Below are 19,445 nucleotides of genomic sequence, written 5' to 3'. Positions count from 1 at the left end.
GTGATTTTTTTTACTCAGTAAAATGAGACATCATGCTTATTTTTGTCCTGTTTATTCAGGATGTATCTGGAGAATAAGAACGGTTTGGAGACGTCGCAGGCGGGAGCTCAGGGCCATCAGAAGTCTGAAGCTGTGGCAGGAAACTTTGATGAGCTGCGGCTCTTAGAAGGATTTTCTAAAAGGACGGAGACACAGAAGCTGCTGCAGGCCGCCGCTGTACCACCGGGACACCACATCATCTACACCGACCACCAGGAGCACAGGTACCACCTGCTGGGGTGCCAATAGTTTAGAGAGAGAGAGAGAGAGAGAGAGAGAGAGAGAGAGAGAGAGAGAGAGAGAGAGAGAGAGAGAGAGAGAGAGAGAGATATTCCTAACAGTACCAATGAGTTTTGAGTTTTATATATTAATATATATTAATTGTGTGTGTGTGTGAGGACAGTGAGACACCAGACTCAGTCACTGTGTGTGTGTGTGTGTGTGTGTGAGGACGGTGAGACACCAGACTCAGTCACCGTGTGTGTGTGTGTGTGTGTGTGTGTGTGTGAGGACGGTGAGACACCAGACTCAGTCACCGTGTGTGTGTGTGTGTGTGTGTGTGTGTGTGTGTGTGTGTGTGTGTGTGTGTGTGTGTGTGAGGACGGTGAGACACCAGACTCAGTCACCGTGTGTGTGTGTGTGTGTGTGTGTGTGTGTGTGTGTGTGTGTGTGTGTGTGTGTGTGTGTGTGTGAGGACGGTGAGACACCAGACTCAGTCACCGTGTGTGTGTGTGTGTGTGTGTGTGTGTGTGTGTGTGTGTGTGTGTGTGTGTGTGTGTGTGTGTGAGGACGGTGAGACACCAGACTCAGTCACTGTGTGTGTGTGTGTGTGTGTGTGTGTGTGTGTGTGTGTGTGTGTGTGTGTGTGTGTGTGTGAGTGACACACTCTTTAATGATGCTCAGCTTAATGCCAGAGCCGTCAATCAAATTCTCCTGCACAGTCTGAGAGTTTTTCTAATAAAGGGTCAAAGGTCGAAGGTAATTTTAGATACCAGAGAAGCAAAAGTTGTGCACAGTGTCAGAAAGGTACAAATCTGACACCTGAAACAGAACATGATTCATTGCTGTAAATAAAAATGTCTTTACCCCACAGTGAGGCTGAATGCTGGATTCTGATTGGTCACATAGTCCTGATTCCTTTCCTATAATAGTGCAGTTTAAATGCGTGGTCAGTTCTACAGTAACAGCTCATTCAACATTCTTATATAAACCTGATGTGCTGAAGGTTTGTGAAAGCTCATGTTTACTGAACATTTATGTAAGGAGTCTCCAGTGTCAGTGCTTTGGAACAGTCAGAGGTGAAGCAGTAAAAATCTTCTCCAGACATCAAGTTGCATTTCTGTGTAACGTTAACTTCAAGAAGATGAAAGAATAAAATGGTCAGGGTTGTAGCTACTGTAACTGTAACCTTAACCCTATCCTAACACTATGGTAACAGTAACTCCATAGTAACAGTAATTCTGTAGTAACAGTAACTATAGTAACAGTAACTCTATAGTAACAGTAACTCTGTAGTAACAGTAACTATGTAGTAACAGTAACTATAGTAACAGTAACTCTATAGTAACATTAACACTGTAGTAACAGTAACTCTATAGTAACAGTAACTCTGTAGTAACAGTAACTCTGTAGTAACAGTAACTATGTAGTAACAGTAACTCTATAGTAACAGTAACTCTATAGTAACATTAACACTGTAGTAACAGTAACTCTATAGTAACAGTAACTCTGTAGTAACAGTAACACTGTAGTAACAGTAACTATAGTAACAGTAACTCTATAGTAACAGTAACTCTGTAGTAACAGTAACTCTATAGTAACAGTAACTCTGTAGTAACAGTAACACTGTAGTAACAGTAACTATAGTAACAGTAACTCTGTAGTAACAGTAACTCTGTAGTAACAGTAACTCTGTAGTAACAGTAACACTGTAGTAACAGTAACACTGTAGTAACAGTAACTATAGTAACAGTAACTTTGTAGTAACAGTAACACTGTAGTAACACTAACACTAACACTATGGTAACAGTAACTCCATTGTATCTCCATGGTAACAGTAACTCCATAGTAACTCCATGGTAACTCCATGGTAACAGTAACTCCATAGTAACTCCATGGTAACAGTAACTCTATGGTAACAGTAACCCCGTTACTGAATATTTTTGCAAATAAATTTATAAGTCTAAATGTAAATCATCGATGTCTAACTGTTGTTTATTTTTGAATAAATCAGCATTTTGTCACAGCTCTAATATCAAATCACCTGTTTATTTAAACCCTGTTTGTTTTTGTCGTGACAGACAAAACTTCAGCATGGTGAACTTCCTGAGAGGAAAGACGAGCCTGACGGAGAGATCTCCACTGCTCCGGATCACTCGGGACGACGGGCAAGTTTCAGTCTGTCACACATTTACTCACAAAGTGTTTCCTCATGGGGACGTTTATGTGGACTTTCTCTCACTTTCACATGCAGAGATTTCTAACAAATCGACCTTATGTCACTTTACGGTGATCTGAGTGAAGAGAATGTTGTTCTGAATCAACTGGAACGACTCAGTGAACTAAATAAAAGTGAAAAAGATCCTGACACTGTATTTATTTACTTTTTATTTTATTTTATATAATTTCTAATATAAATCACTAAAAAATAACCAAAATTATTTTTAAAAACCTCAGAAATCAGATCTTTTTTATAGTCCTGAAGTCCTGAACTGTAAAATATTAAGATATATTATTTATTAAGAAATATGTCAAGAATATTGTTACATTTTTTTTATAGTCCTGATCAAACATGATAAGGTTTTTAAAATGTTTTAGTCCTTTGTACAGATGATTAATTTTTTTTAAATATATTAGAAGATGGGCCGCTGTGTGTGTGTGTGTGTGTGTGTGTGTGTGTGTGTGTGTGTGTGTGTGTGTGTGTAGTTTAACATACATGACCCTGCGTGACACCGGTTTTGGACCCGGAGACGATTTATGGGATGGAAATTCTGCAGAGTTGGAGCGAAGATGTCGCCTGGGGAGCGAAGTGACGAGTCTGTCTCGCTCAGTGTCTACTGACAAAACTGAGAACAACTTCAAACTCTCCTCCAACCTCAGGTACTACTATCAGCTTCACGGTGTGTGTGTGTGTGTGTGCATTTCTGAGTGTGTGTGGGTGTGTGAGTGTGTGCGCATTTCTGGGTTTCTGTGTGTGTGTTTGTTTCTGTCTCCTCCAACCCCATGTACTACTATCAGCTTCACTGTATGTGTGTGCGTTTCTGTGTGTGTGTGTGTTATGTGTGTGTGTTTGTGTTTGTGTGTGTTTATGCATGTGTTTGTGTGTGTTTATGCATGTGTTTATGCATGTGTTTGTGTGTGTGTTTGTGTGTGTTTATGCATGTGTTTGTGTGTGTGTTTGTGTGTGTTAATGCATGTGTTTGTGTGTGTTTATGCATGCGTTTGTGTGTGTTTTTGTGTGTTTGTGTGTGTTTATGCATGTGTTTGTGTGTGTGTTTTTGTGTGTGTGTGTTTATGCATGTGTGTGTGTTTGTTTTTGTGTGTGTGTGTTTATGCATGTGTGTGTGTTTGTTTTTGTGTGTGTGTTTATGCATGTGTGTGTGTGTTTGTTTTTGTGTGTGTTTGTGCGTGTGTGTGTTTGTGTGTGTGTGTTTGTGCGTGTGTGTGTTTGTGTGTGTGTGTCTGTGTGTGTTTATGTGAGTGTGTGCATTTCTGAGTGTGTGTGGGTGTGTGAGTGTGTGTGCATTTCTGTGTGTGTTTGTTTCTGTCTCCTCACCATAAGAAACAGGAAGATGTGGTGGTTCAGGTTTATTGTTGTCAAGGAGATGCTGCTTTGCACCTCTCCTCTTGTCTCATTTAACCATCTCCTCTTTTAAATTCCATGTTATTTCAGTCACATCTCCAATCAACATTGTTGTCTACTGCCCTCCTGGTCCCCTAGGAGACTTTCTGGGAGAAATGGACACTCTGCTTAGTGCTTTTCCTTTCGACAGTACCCCTCTGACAGTGCTGGGTGATTTCAACCTCCCCTCTGACAAGCTTCAATCGTCTTCCCTCCTCATCTGATGCTGATCTGATTCTTACTGTACACTCCTGGCCAAGTTCTCAGATGTAACTTCTGCCAAAACTTCTTTCTACAAGGAAAAGCTTGATGCTTCGGCACAAGACCCTTGGAAGCTCCACAACATCATCTCTTCTCTACTAACCCCCCGGCTCCATCTGCTTCATCCTCCCTGACTGCAGAAGACCTTGCTTCTTTCTACCATGAGAAGAATGCAGGACCATCACTTCTGCCCAGACTGCACTTACATCTCACAGTACGGATTCCCCAACCAGTCTGGCTTTAAAGCGGCTCATTCCACAGAAACAACCCTTTTGGATGTCTCTGAGAAACTTGGGATTTGTGGATCAGCTTGGGATTGGTTCGCTTCCTACCTGGAAGGACTTTCATATCAGGTAACATGGAGGGGAGTGACATCTGCTCCACGCAGACTCTCCACTGGTGTCCCACAGGGCTCAGTACTTGGTCCTCTTCTTTTCTCCCTGTATACTCACTCTCTTGGTGAAGTTATTTCATCACATGGGTTCTCTTACCACTGCTATGCTGATGATACACAACTTATCTTCTCTTTCCCACCCTCAGATGCCACAGCTTCTGATCGGATCTCAGCATGTCTGGCAGAAATTTCATCATGGATGACTGCTCATCAGTTAAAGCTCAATCCTAGCAAAACTGAACTGCGGATCATCATGTGATCCATCCCCAGGTCACGATCTTGCTATATCCTTGCACAACGATCTGATCTCCCCTTCAGCCACAGCTCGCAACCTTGGGGTAACCATGGACACTCAACTGTCCTTTTCCTCTCATGTTGCTAACGTGACTCGCTCATGTCGGTTTCTTCTCTACAACATTAGAAGGATTCGACCATCTTTGTCCACACAGACTGCTCAGGTTCTAGTTCAGTCTCATACCACCCCCCTGCTGCGATCCCTCCACTGGCTTCCGGTAGCTGCACACATCTGATTCAAAACACTGATGCTGGCCTTACAAAGCCAAAAATGGACCAGCTCCCTCTTACCTCAAAGCCCTCATCACTCCTCACACTGCACCCCGCAACCTCCGATCTACCAGCACTGCTCGACTGGTTCCACCATCTCTCAGGGTAAGAGGCAAGTATACTACAAGTCTCTTCTCTGTTCTGGCACCAAGGTGGTGGGACGAACTTCCCCAAGTCACAGACATTGAGTCACTGGCTATTTTCAAACGACGGTTGAAGACCTACTTATTCAGGAAACACTTCAACTCGCACTTCTTTCCTTGTTTGTTGTATATATGTTTATGTCTCATGGTATCTTAAGTAACCTAGTGAACCAGAGTTAATGTCACCAATGATAGAGACTTAAGCACTTCTGTACGTCACTCTGGATAAGGGCATCTGCCAAATGCTGTAAAAATAAATGTGTGTGTGTGTGTGTGTGTGTGTGTGTGTGTGTGTGTGTGTGTCTTTATATTCTTTTCCCCAGAAACTGTTTAAGAGTCACAAAACTTGTGACCATCTTCATCATCGTCATCCTCTGTACAGTAAGTCTCTCTCCCTCTGTCACACACACACACACACACACACACACACACACACACACACACACACACACACACACACACACACACACATCACTGACTTCTTAAATTCTCACATCTGATTGGTCAGTAGGCATTGTTTCATTCTCCAGCAGCTCTGACACTGGCTCGGGTTTATATTAAGGTACTCCATGTTTCCATGGTAACCACTCCTTCACACGGACTCATCTGGTCAACGATGCATTATACGGACACATCGATGAACGAATAAAAAGTCGAAAGTAATATAATGTTCATTAATAAATAATAAACAATAAATAATAAAATAATAAATGTTGACCGATCGGTGTGTTATAAGTTGTCAATATTTCACATCAGTCAGATGTTATTTTCTTATAAATGCATGAGTTTCATTTCTTTATTTTTTTAAACAGTTTGTACACCAGGGGGGTCACGGTGGCTTAGTGGTTAGCACGTTCGCCTCACACCTCCAGGGTCGGGGGTTCGATTCCCGCCTCTGCCTTGTGTGTGTGGAGTTTGCATGTTCTCCCCGTGCCTCGGGGGTTTCCTCCGGGTACTCCGGTTTCCTCCCCCGGTCCAAAGACATGCATGGTAGGTTGATTGGCATCTCTGGAAAATTGTCCGTAGTGTGTGAGTGTGTGTGTGAGTGAATGAGAGTGTGTGTGTGTGCCCTGTGATGGGTTGGCACTCCGTCCAGGGTGTATCCTGCCTTGATGCCCGATGACGCCCGAGATAGGCACAGGCTCCCCGTGACCCGAGAAGTTCGGATAAGCGGTAGAAGATGAGTGAGTGAGTGAATGAATGCAGGACCTTTAGAGGCAAGAGGAATTTGGGGGAATTGGTTTCATATGAGGAACTTTTTTAGAATTATTATTTATTTTGTTATTAATGAGTATCCGTTTCCTGCTCAGCTGCTGTTCAGCATGTTTCCTGATCGAGATCGTCCTTGGAGGATGCTGGCCGTCTCGTCCGCGTCAAGCTTCTGTATCTTTTTCCTTTAAAAACTTGATTAAATTCTGCACCAAACCAAAGTGTCCACATTCCTGCTAGTTTCCTTTGCATCACAGGTACCTTTATGATGGAGATAAAATGTCTAACGTGAAGCAGACCGAGGATTTTTCTGATGAACAGAGGACCGTAAATCACTGTCATGTTGTACTGAACTAACTGAGCAACTGTTGGAGAGATGACGCTTTATTTACTGTCCATGTCACCTAAATAAGGATGAGGTTCCCTCCTGAGTCTAAAGGAATAAATGGAATTGAAACTGAATTGCATGACTGTGAGCTTTTCCTTGACTCGCTCAAACTCACAGCCATGAACTTGACGAATTTCCGTGAGAACGCCTTGCTGAAGCTGCAGGTCGGTGGTCCGTTTCAGGGTGGGATCCAGGACATTCCTGCACAGGAATACATCCTGGTGCAGGTAGAGCAGACGGTGGAGATATCGGCCCGCAGGAAACGAGTGCAACAGGTGAGACATCTAAATCTGTCACATGTTAAACAACATAAAAATAAATAAGCATGTTGAAGCTGAAGGTGTGGATGAGTTCTGTAACTCTGATTATTATACAGGTTTATATTAATGTACTGGTTCTAGCATTCAGTGAGAAATACAACTCTGTTCTCTCTCTCTCTCTCTCTCTCTCTCTCTCTCTCTCTCTCTCTCTCTCTCTCTCTCTCTGTGAGTGATTGTGTGAGTGATTGTGTGTGTGTGTGTGTGTGTGTGTGTGTGTGTGTGTGTGTGTGTGTGTTTGGGGGGTGGGTGTGGCGATTGTGTGGGGGTGTTGTGGTTTGTGTGTGAGTAAGAGGTGGTGGGTGTGGGTGAGGGGAGAGCGTGATTGAGTTTGGGTGGGGTGGTGTGTGGGTTGAGTGGTGGGGTGGTGTGTGGTGGTGGGAGTTTGTGTGGGTTTGTGTTGTGTGTTTTGAGTGGAGTGGTTGGTTTGTTTTTTGTTGTGAGCTGTGAGTTTTGATGTGTTTGTGTGTTTGTTTTTGTTGTTGTGTGCTTGGTGTGGTTTGGGTGTTTTAGTGTGTGAGTGTGTGGGGTGTGGTGTGTGTGTTTGTGTGTGGTGTGTGAGTGTTTTTGTGTGTGTTTGTGTTTTGTGTGGTGGTGTGTGTGGTGTGTGAGTGTTTGGTGTGTGTGTGTGGGTGATGTGTGGTGTGAGTTGTTGTGTTTGTTGTGTTTGTGGTGTGTGTGTTTGTGGTGTTTGTGGTGTGTGTGTTTGTGGTGTTGTGGTGTGTGTGTTTGTGGTGTGTGTGTGTTTGTGGTGTTAGTGGTGTGTGTGTGGTGTTGTGGTGTGTGTGTTTGTGGTGTGTGTGTGTTTGTGGTGTTAGTGGTGTGTGTGTGTGTTTGTGGTGTTTGTGGTGTGTGTGTTTGTGGTGTGTGTGGTGTGTGTTGTGTGTGTGGTGTGTTGTGTGTTGGGTGTGTTGGGTGTTGTGTGTGTTGTGTGTGTGGTGTGTGTGTGTTGTGTGTGGTGTAGTGGTGTGTGTTTGTGTGTGTTGTGTGTGTGTGTTGTGTGTGTGTGTGTGTGTGTGTGTGGTGTGTGTGTGGTGTGTGTGTTGTGTGTGAGTGGTGTGTGTGTGTGTGTGAGTTGTGTGTGTGTGTGTGTGTTGTGTGTGGGTGGTGTGTGTGGTGTGTGTGGTGTTGTGTGTGTGTGTGGTGTGTGTGTTGTGGTGGTGGTTGAGTGTGTGTGTGTGTGGGTTGTGTGTGCGTGTGTGGGTGTGTGATGGGTGTGTGTGTGGGTGTGGTGTGTGGTGTGTGTGGGTGTGTGTGTGAGTGTGTGTGTGTGAGTGTGTGTGATGTGTGTGTGGTGTGTGTGTGTTGTGTGTGTGTTGTGTGTGTTTGTTTGTGTGAGTGTGTGGTGTGTTTGTGTGTTTGTGTGTGTGTGTGGTGTGTGTGTGAGTGTGTGTGTGTGTGTGTGTGTGTGTGTGTGTGTGTGTGTGTGTGTGTGTGTGTGTGTGTGTGTGTGTGTGTGTGTGTGTGTGTGTGTGTGTGTGTGTGTGTGTGTGTGTGTGTGTGTGTGTGTGTGATCATACATCAGTACATCAGTGTGACTGGTGTAAACGGAGCTGCTGTGGTTTTTAGAGCCGTCGTGTTTGTAAACTGTTTGTTGGACTAAAATAAAAGTCTTTTTATTGATCTGAAATAATGATGATGTGTTTTTATAGAAAAACAATGACACCATCAGGATGTAACAGTGGCTCTGCTTTCGTTTTTATTTATTATTTTATTTCTTTTTAAATTCCATTTTCCTTATTTTTATTTTACTTTCAAAATATTTTTTTTATTTCATTTACTTTTAAATTCCATTTTTGAAACTTAATAAAATTTTAATTTTACTGTCAAGGATCAGAAATCATTTGAATCTTGTATAGAAAACTGAAATGAAACGGATTTAAGTCCAGAACTGTAAAGAATCGGAGAAAAAGAACTTCCAGGAGGATTAAATGTAATATTTAGATTTATAGATATTTAGATCTGCACTTTATATCAGTTCTCTATATTTCAGCTTTTTATCTCTGCTTCATTTCTCACTGTATCAGTATTATTATTTTTTATTTTTATTTTTATTACTATTTTATCTTTTTTTCTGTTTTCTTGTCTACTGTTAATTCTATTCTTTGACTGATTGTGACTCTATTTTCTTGATAAGGACCAAATAATTTCACTGATTTACTGATGATTGTGTACATGACATAAAAAATAAAATTCATTAGACTTTGTATCACTTGCTGTGAATGTTGTAGATAAACAACAGCTATAGAACATGTACTTTTATGCGAATGCTCACTTACATAATTGACTAATAAACACAGAAATCCCTAAACCTTCCGTCTGTCCACACGCCGTTACGCTTCATAAAAAAATCTCTGATTAGAAATAAAGTCCTTTTCCTCTGTGGTGTCCCTGCCAGCAGAGTGTGTTCAGATCTCTTCCTATCCTCCTGACCTCTGGATGATCTGTATTGATGTGGGGTTTTTTTGTGTGACACATTTTACAAATCAACAGCACATGCTGGTAAATAAAGTGACAGTGATGTATAAGCAACACTCTAAATGCAAATGTCCTGCACTGCCGTCACTACCCAGGAGGCTGCAGGACGTCTCTCAGCATGTCACTGATTCTGTTTTTATTTTTCTCTGTGATTTAAACAGGTATTTTATAACTGGACCATTCCTCTACATTCCAGACGGAGTGACCAGATTCTCAAAACCAGGACCTTTGCGATGCTTACTGGGTAATCTAACCATTACACACTCGTCATCAGTGTTGTGCTAGTTACTAAGAAATAGTTACAGTTACGGTTACTAGTTACTAGTTTATTTAAGTCAGTCTAACACAAACTCAGTATATCACAAGGATTTCTGAAATAAATAAAACAAGCTGAATAATATAATCAGAATCAAAAACTAAAGTGGACCCAACTCCAGAGTTACTTACAACTGAGGGTTAAGGGCCTTCCTCAGGGGCCCAGCAGTGGCATCTTGGTGGACCTGGGGTTCGAACTCATGACCTTCTGATCAGTAGCCCAACACCTTAACCACTGAGCTACCACATCCCGTACCACATACCACAAAGACACAGCTTACATTTGACTAAAAGGTTTTTATCTTTATGCTCAACTAAAATGATATAATTGAGAAACTCTCGCCTTGACTCGCCATTACTGCCGCACATACACGAATAAACGGAAACGCCCACAGTGCGGCGTCTTCGTGTTTACAGGTTGGCATCCACCAATCCTACAATGCGTCGCTGCTGTAAACAGGTTAGTCTGTAGGCTACACTTCAGCCACTCACTCACTCACTCACTCACTCACTCATCTTCTACCGCTTATCCGAACTTCTCGGGTCACGGGGAGCCTGTGCCTATCTCAGGCGTTATCGGGCATCGAGGCAGGATACACCCTGGACGGAGTGCCAACCCATCACAGGGCACACACACACTCTCATTCACTCACACACTCACACACTACGGACAATTTTCCAGAGATGCCAATCAACCTACCATGCATGTCTTTGGACCAGGGGAGGAAACCGGAGTACCCGGAGGAAACCCCCGAGGCACAGGGAGAACATGCAAACTCCACACACACAAGGCAGAGGCGGGAATCGAACCCCCGACCCTGGAGGTGTGAGGCGAACGTGCTAACCACTAAGGCACCGTGACCCCCACACTTCAGCCAAAATGTATTACTTTAAAAAAGTAACGGATAAACACAAATATATGTATGTATATATATATTTATTTATTTATTTATTATATGTATATATATTTATTTAAAAAGTAATGCATCACAGTATTAGTTACTGTCAAAAGTACTGTAACTGCGTGCGTTACTGTAACACGTTACTGCCCAACACTGCTCGTTACTGCCCAACACTGCTCGTTACTGCTCGTTACTGCCCAGCACTGCTCGTTACTGCCCAACACTGCTCGTTACTGCCCAACACTGCTCGTTACTGCTCGTTACTGCCCAGCACTGCTCGTTACTGCCCAACACTGCTCGTTACTGCCCAACACTGCTTGTTACTGCCCAGCACTGCTCGTTACTGCCCAACACTGCTCGTTACTGCCCAACACTGCTCGTTACTGCTCGTTACTGCCCAGCACTGCTCGTTACTGCCCAACACTGCTCGTTACTGCCCAACACTGCTTGTTACTGCCCAGCACTGCTCGTTACTGCCCAACACTGCTCGTTACTGCTCGTTACTGCCCAGCACTGCTCGTTACTGCCCAACACTGCTCGTTACTGCCCAACACTGCTCGTTACTGCCCAGCACTGCTCGTTACTGCCCAACACTGCTCGTTACTGCTCGTTACTGCCCAGCACTGCTCGTTACTGCCCAACACTGCTCGTTACTGCCCAACACTGCTCGTTACTGCCCAACACTGCTCGTTACTGCTCAGCACTGCTCGTTACTGCCCAACACTGCTCGTTACTGCCCAACACTGCTCGTTACTGCCCAGCACTGCTCGTTACTGCCCAGCACTGCTCGTTACTGCCCAGCACTGCTCGTTACTGCCCAACACTGCTCATCATCAGTGAAGAGTAAAAAATAAAATGCTGCAGTGTCTGTTAGAAAATAAAACACAAAACAGTTAGCTAATAAAGGCTGCACTATGTAAATGTGAACGTGGTGGGATTGCAGGATGTAAATAAATAAATAAATAAATAAATACATCTCTAAATAAAAAGAAATTAAAATAAAAAAGTAAAATAAAAACTATGGAGGTCCTGGAGTTGTTTCTGCCCCCGGTGGCACTATCTGAAGTGTAAGTACCTGACCACTGGGGCAGGAATCACACTGCCTTGTACTCAGGGGAGAAACTGAAGACATAGAGGTTAATAATTATTACTTGAATAATTAATAATTTGATAAGTTTAATCAGACCAAACGCCATGATCCTGATTTATTACAAGAAATTAGAATAAAGTTAAATAAATAATTAAAGACAGCGTGGATACGACATACAGAACTATTTCTGTTGTAGGATGTAGCGTAAAGCTTGGGAACGAGACAGGGTGGGGTTCTAGAGAGATGGGGTTATGTACTAGTGTGGTTATGTAGTGGTGGGGTTATGAGGAGGTGGGGTTATGAGGTGGTGGAGTTATGGAGTAGTGGGGTTATGAAGTGGTGGGGTTATTGAGAGGTGGGGTTATGAGGAGGTGGGGTTACTGAGAGGTGGGGTTATCAGGAGGTGGGGTTATGGAGTAGTGGGGATATGGAGAGGTGGGGTTATGGAGTGGTGGGGTTATGGAGAGGTGGGGTTATGGAGTGGTGGGGTTATGGAGTGGTGGGGTTATGGAGAGGTGGGGTTATGGAGTGGTGGGGTTATGGAGAGGGTAATATCTGTAGAAGAAGTAAAAAAGTCTTTCTTTTTTCAGTGCTTGGATTTTTGGGCCTTGTTTCAGGACTTTTGTGTGGTTTGTTAAATGACTTTAAGGTATCAGGAGAGTGACAGTAGCTCTGCTGTCCTTATCCTATATTACAGACTCAGGGAAACTCAGAGACTCTCAGAGACACTGAGACTCACAGAGACTTATAGATCTCAGAGACACTAACTGAGACTCACAGAGACTTATAGATCTCAGAGACACTAACTGAGACTCACAGAGACTTATAGATCTCAGAGACACTAACTGAGACTCACAGAGACTTATAGATCTCAGAGACACTAACTGAGACTCACAGAGACTTATAGATCTCAGAGAGACACTAACTGAGACTCACAGAGACTTATAGATCTCAGAGACACTAACTGAGACTCACAGAGACTTATAGATCTCAGAGACACTAACTGAGACTCACAGAGACTTATAGATTTCAGAGACACTAACTGAGACTCACAGAGACTTATAGATCTCAGAGAGACACTAACTGAGACTCAGAGAGACTTATAGATCTCAGGGACACTAACTGAGACTCACAGAGACTTATAGATCTCAGGGACACTAACTGAGACTCACAGAGACTTATAGATCTCAGAGAGACACTAACTGAGACTCACAGAGACTTATAGATCTCAGAGACACTAACTGAGACTCAGAGAGACTTATAGATCTCAGAGACACTAACTGAGACTCACAGAGACTTATATATCTCAGAGAGACACTAACTGAGACTCACAGAGACTTATAGATATCAGAGAGACACTAACTGAGACTCACAGAGACTTATAGATATCAGAGAGACACTAACTGAGACTCAGAGAGACTTATAGATCTCAGAGAGACACTAACTGAGACTCACAGAGACTTATAGATCTCAGAGACACTAACTGAGATTCACAGAGACTTATAGATCTCAGAGACACTAACTGAGACTCACAGAGACTTATAGATCTCAGAGACACTAACTGAGACTCACAGAGACTTATAGATATCAGAGAGACACTAACTGAGACTCAGAGAGACTTATAGATCTCAGAGACACTAACTGAGACTCACAGAGACTTATAGATCTCAGAGAGACACTAACTGAGACTCACAGAGACTTATAGATCTCAGAGACACTAACTGAGATTCACAGAGACTTATAGATCTCAGAGACACTAACTGAGACTCACAGAGACTTATAGATCTCAGAGACACTAACTGAGACTCACAGAGACTTATAGATATCAGAGAGACACTAACTGAGACTCAGAGAGACTTATAGATCTCAGAGACACTAACTGAGACTCACAGAGACTTATAGATCTCAGAGAGACACTAACTGAGACTCACAGAGACTTATAGATCTCAGAGAGACACTAACTGAGACTCAGAGAGACTTATAGATCTCAGAGGCACTAACTGAGACTCACAGAGACTTATAGATCTCAGAGAGACACTAACTGAGACTCACAGAGACTTATAGATCTCAGAGAGACACTAACTGACACTCACAGAGACTTATAGATCTCAGAGACACTAACTGACACTCACAGAGACTTATAGATCTCAGAGACACTAACTGAGACTCAGAGAGACTTATAGATCTCAGAGGCACTAACTGAGACTCACAGAGACTTATAGATCTCAGAGAGACACTAACTGAGACTCACAGAGACGTATAGATCTCAGAGAGACACTAACTGACACTCACAGAGACTTATAGATCTCAGAGACACTAACTGACACTCACAGAGACTTATAGATCTCAGAGAGACACTAACTGAGACTCACAGAGACTTATAGATCTCAGAGAGACACTAACTGAGACTCAGAGAGACTTATAGATCTCAGAGGCACTAACTGAGACTCACAGAGACTTATAGATCTCAGAGAGACACTAACTGAGACTCACAGAGACTTATAGATCTCAGAGAGACACTAACTGAGACTCACAGAGACTTATAGATCTCAGAGACACTAACTGAGACTCACAGAGACTTATAGATCTCAGAGAGACACTAACTGAGACTCAGAGAGACTTATAGATCTCAGAGAGACACTAACTGAGACTTGTAGAGACTCTGAGAGACTGAAGGTGAACAAGTCAACTGATGATTACAACCTTCTTACCGAAGTAAATCATTGTGAATTTTTTCTCCAGAGCTCCAATCCAGATTAACGTGCAGGCCTTCCTGCAGGACAATCAGGTGGTTCCTCTGTCCATGACTCACCAGGCTCTTTCTTTACGAGTGGAAACTCAGGTGCTAATCGCTGGACTCATCCTGACTGGAGTTTACGTGCTGATCATCTTCGAGGTAAAGTGGAAGTTCTTCAGTCTGTCTTCAAGGCTTCATCCCTCACCAAATACCTGCTAATATTAAACTGTATAATGCTGCAGTGCTGCACTTCACCACTAGTGGGCACTCGGTTTCCTGCAGGTTTCAGTGGGATTAGAAATGTAATAATGAGTAAAATCTAATAACTGATGATTTTAATAGATAGACTTACAAAAATGTGAATCTCTTTATTTTATTTTATTTAAATCCTTTTTACATTTGACAGCCATTTAACATTTTTTTAAAAATAATGCAGAGTCCAGTAAAAAAAAAAGTATGGAGAAAATGAAACTCTCCTAATAAGAAAACTTAGTAAATATGTAAATTATTATTTAAAAAATAATAAAAATAAAGAACGAAACTTTCTTTTCCTTTTTAAAACATTATAAAGTTGGTAAATACGAACAATTAAAAAAAAATTGTGAAATCACAAAAAGAGTAAAATAAAATAAAAACAAAAATTAAATTATACAATAAACAAATAAAATAAAAACAAAGCAAAAAAAAAAAGAGAGAGAGAAAATTCCTGTAATTAGCTGTAAAGAACGTAATGTGTCAGAATGCATCACGGTCTTAATGTAATTTATTGTAAAATCATAAACCAGGGTGTTTCAGTACATAAATGTTTTAGCTCTGAAACTTTGTCCTATAAAATTTGATTAGAAATGGATAAGAGATATGAAATAGAACTAGACTTTAGATCTCTTGGATTTAAAATTTGTTAGTTTATTATGTGAATAGTAGAAATGCATTAAAACCTCGTCTTGAGTATTTAAACAGCTCTCGTCTGGAGAAATAAACCGCTGTGTCGTGCTTTTACAGGAAAATAATCAGCGTCTCTGTCGCCAACTGGAGGTTAATAATGTGTTCCTGTAGCACATCCTGAAGTGTTTTATTCCTCATACACAACACCAATTGCCTACATATATCTTCATTCATTCATTCATTCATTCATTCATTCATTCATTCATTCATTTCCTACCGCTTATCCGAACTTCTCGGGTCACGGGGAGCCTGTGCCTATCTCAGGCGTCATCGGGCATCGAGGCAGGATACACCCTGGACGGAGTGCCACACACACACACTCATTCACTCACACACACACTACGGACAATTTTCCAGAGATGCCAATCAACCTACCATGCATGTCTTTGGACCGGGGGAGGAAACCGGAGTACCCGGAGGAAACCCCCGAGGCACGGGGAGAACGTGCAAACACACACAGCAGTGAACACACACACACACACCATGAACACACACCCAGGGAGCAGTTGGTGGGGTGTCTCGGTGCCTTGGTCAAGGGCACATCAGTCGTGGTATTGCCAGCCCGAGACTCGAACCCACAACCTTAGGGTTAGGAGTCAGACTCTCTAACCATTAGGCCACGACTTCCCCCTCGAACCCACAACCTTATCTTATCCTATCCATTTATAGTTGCTTTTAATGTTGCAAAGCGAGTTGTTTCTGTTGTCTCTTATGTTATAGCAGCTATAAAGAGTCGTTCCTTCACTAGTTTGTCTTAATTGTCTCTCTCTTAGAGTCTATAAGACAAAAACAAACAAAATGCAGCTTGTGTCACAGAGAAACCGCAAACTGACACTGGAGACTCCTTCAATAGACAGTCCGAGCTAAACGGAGGGGTTATGAGCGGTCGTTACATGTTTATGATATGCTTATAACAGTCTTATGACACAGCGTTATAAATCTCAACGCTGGTGTTTTTATTTGTCCCAAAGATTAAAAATCTAAATCTAAACAAATCATAAACTACAGCTTCAATAAAGCATCAGTCATTTTAATAAAGTTATGAACTCTCAGTGTTAATGGATGTTTGTCTGAACATTTATTAATGTTCTAATGCATACAACTTAACATTAAGTCCAGTGTGTATAAATATTGACACCCTGGTATCAGGGTCATTTGTAATCGTAGCAATTAACCGCCGTGAACGAATGGATTAAAACGAATCAATTATTATTATTAATTAAGATAAATAAGCTATGAAGTTGAACACAGCACTCATTATTTTCTTAATATCACTGGGGGGGGGGGGTCGTTTGTTAGATTATGCTTTCAAGCCCACAGGAGAAGCAGTGAGTCATCGTGACTGGTCACTGACCCTGCATTTACCTCACGCCTCTAATTAATCATCCTCGGATCAGGAGGAAGCCGTTTCATTTGCAATTAAAATGCCTATTAAACACGTGAGTGAACATCTCCAGCAGGCGGAGGGGTCAGGAGACCGCGGGGGTTCCACTGAAACTGCCACGTCATGCAGAAACTGTCTGAAGGCATCAGTGTCACAGACTGAGGCGAGGAAGCTCTGAGGAAAAATAAACACTGTCAAGGGGCAATGGGTAGAGTTTGGATTCCAGTGGATAAAGCTGAAGTACAGCGTTGGGCTGATTTGTTTACACCTCTTATCCATGTCTGTGTACATGAAGCTCCACCTCTTATCCATGTCTGTGTACATGAAGCTCCACCTCTCATCCATGTCTGTGTACATGAAGCTCCACCTCTTATCCATGTCTGTGTACATGAAGCTCCACCTCTCATCCATGTCTGTGTACATGAAGCTCCACCTCTTATCCATGTCTGTGTACATGAAGCTCCACCTCTTATCCATGTCTGTGTACATGAAGCTCCACCTCTTATCCATGTCTGTGTACATGAAGCTCCACCTCTTATATATGTCTGTGTACATGAAGCTCCACCTCTTATATATGTCTGTGTACATGAAGCTCCACCTCTTATCCATGTCTGTGTACATGAAGCTCCACCTCTTATCCATGTCTGTGTACATGAAGCTCCACCTCTCATCCATGTCTGTGTACATGAAGCTCCACCTCTTATCCATGTCTGTGTACATGAAGCTCCACCTCTTATCCATGTCTGTGTACATGAAGCTCCACCTCTTATCCATGTCTGTGTACATAGAGCTCCACCTCTTATCCATATACATGAAGCTCCACCATGTACATGAAGCTCCACCTCTTTCTCATGTACATGAAGCTCCACCTCTTTCTCATGTACACGAAGCTCCACCTCTTTCTCATGTTCATGAAGCTCCACCTCTTTTCCATGTACATGAAGCTCCATTTTTATCCATGTACACGAAGCTCCACCTCTTATCCATGTCTGTGTACATGAAGCTCCACCTCTTTCCCATGTACACCTCTTATCCATGTACATGAAGCTCCACCTCTTATTCATGTACATGAAGCTCCACCTCTTTCCCATGTACACGAAGCTCCACCTCTTTCCCATGTACACGAAGCCCCACCTCTTTCCCATGTACACGAAGCTCCACCTCTTTCCCATGTACACGAAGCCCCACCTCTTTCCCATGTACACGAAGCTCCACCTCTTTCCCATGTACACGAAGCTCCACCTCTTATCCATGTACACGAAGCCCCACCTCTTTCCCATGTACACGAAGCCCCACCTCTTTCCCATGTACACGAAGCTCCACCTCTTTCCCATGTACACGAAGCTCCACCTCTTTCCCATGTACACGAAGCTCCACCTCTTTCTCATGTACACGAAGCTCCATTTTTATCCATGTACATGTCCGATAATTCACCTCTTTTTCTTATTGTAGTCCATGTAGACTACTTGAAGTACTGCTCAGTCCTTATAATAAATAAACCACTTCCCATGTCCATGTACATGAAGCCCCGCCTCTCATTGAAGTTTATGTACACAAAGCTCCGCCTCTCCCATATTACCATGTCCACGAAGCCCCTCCTACTTAACAAGTCCACATACACGAAGCATCATCACCTATATGGATCTAAACTACACGACGCCCCGCTTCTCATACGTGTCCATATTTACAAAGCTCCACCTATTATATTTATGTACGTTAAGCCCCGCCTCCCATTAAGTCCACGTACATGTAAAATGTTACGCATAATGTGTAAAAAATTGTGAGCAAAATTTAACACAGATACAAATACGATCATTTATAAAGACACGATATTGTGGATTATCTTGTGTAGATTTACGACCTACACAAATCCACAAGAAGACGTCCCATTTTATAGGAAGTCTGAAAAAGTCCCTGTTTTGAATATTCAACACTGCTGTGGTGTAAATAATATCTGTATAAAATAATCTGAATATAAATAAGTATATAACGAGTGTCCAAAGTAGTGTCATGAAGCTAGGACTTGTATAATCAGCTCAAATAATATGGATATTTGTTGCGAAATGATGCAGAGCTTCGAATCAGAGAAACCTTTAGCATCGAATATTTATGAATATTGATGTGCGTTAAATGACACATAAATAATGCATGCCGAATTTCTTACACCAAACACCTTTTAAACGGCTTCGTGGAGCTTTATGGAATATTCATGACCTCGGAAAATTTGAGCGATCTCGCCGGCGAGCACGAAGCCGGGCTGATGATGTAGGACCTGTGAGAAATCGGAGAATATGGAGTTCTGGAGACGATCAGATATTTTGGGGTCTCTTTAGGATCGTAACGCTTAGCGGCTCAGAGGAATTTAGCTGTTTGTGAAAGGATGTAAGAGGAAAAAACACACACACACACACACACACACACACACACACACACACACA

The 19,445-nt window shown here is 42.4% G+C and overlaps 1 protein-coding gene across 3 annotated transcripts in view; it reads left to right on the top strand.

Annotated features, from left to right (window-relative positions):
- The first annotated feature begins 33 nt into the window (after nucleotides 1–33).
- oca2 (oculocutaneous albinism II) overlaps nucleotides 34–19,445 on the top strand; it is a 110,029-nt gene continuing 90,617 nt past the window's right edge. For 2 of the 3 annotated variants that reach the window (XM_047813048.1, XM_047813051.1), the window contains exons 1-8: nucleotides 34–263; nucleotides 2,340–2,426; nucleotides 2,965–3,138; nucleotides 5,566–5,623; nucleotides 6,553–6,625; nucleotides 6,957–7,114; nucleotides 9,796–9,878; nucleotides 14,684–14,837. In XM_047813048.1, coding sequence (XP_047669004.1) covers nucleotides 61–263; nucleotides 2,340–2,426; nucleotides 2,965–3,138; nucleotides 5,566–5,623; nucleotides 6,553–6,625; nucleotides 6,957–7,114; nucleotides 9,796–9,878; nucleotides 14,684–14,837 — 990 coding nt within the window. In that variant the 5' untranslated portion in view covers nucleotides 34–60. Of the gene's footprint in view, nucleotides 264–2,145; nucleotides 2,174–2,339; nucleotides 2,427–2,964; nucleotides 3,139–5,565; nucleotides 5,624–6,552; nucleotides 6,626–6,956; nucleotides 7,115–9,795; nucleotides 9,879–14,683; nucleotides 14,838–19,445 lie in introns of those variants that run through there. The other variant, XM_047813049.1, reaches the window with a different exon arrangement.

Source organism: Tachysurus fulvidraco, chromosome 5, assembly GCF_022655615.1.
Source record: "Tachysurus fulvidraco isolate hzauxx_2018 chromosome 5, HZAU_PFXX_2.0, whole genome shotgun sequence".
NCBI lineage: Eukaryota > Metazoa > Chordata > Actinopteri > Siluriformes > Bagridae > Tachysurus > Tachysurus fulvidraco.
Note: the sequence above shows the minus strand (reverse complement) of the source record. Positions and strands in the feature narration are given on the sequence as shown.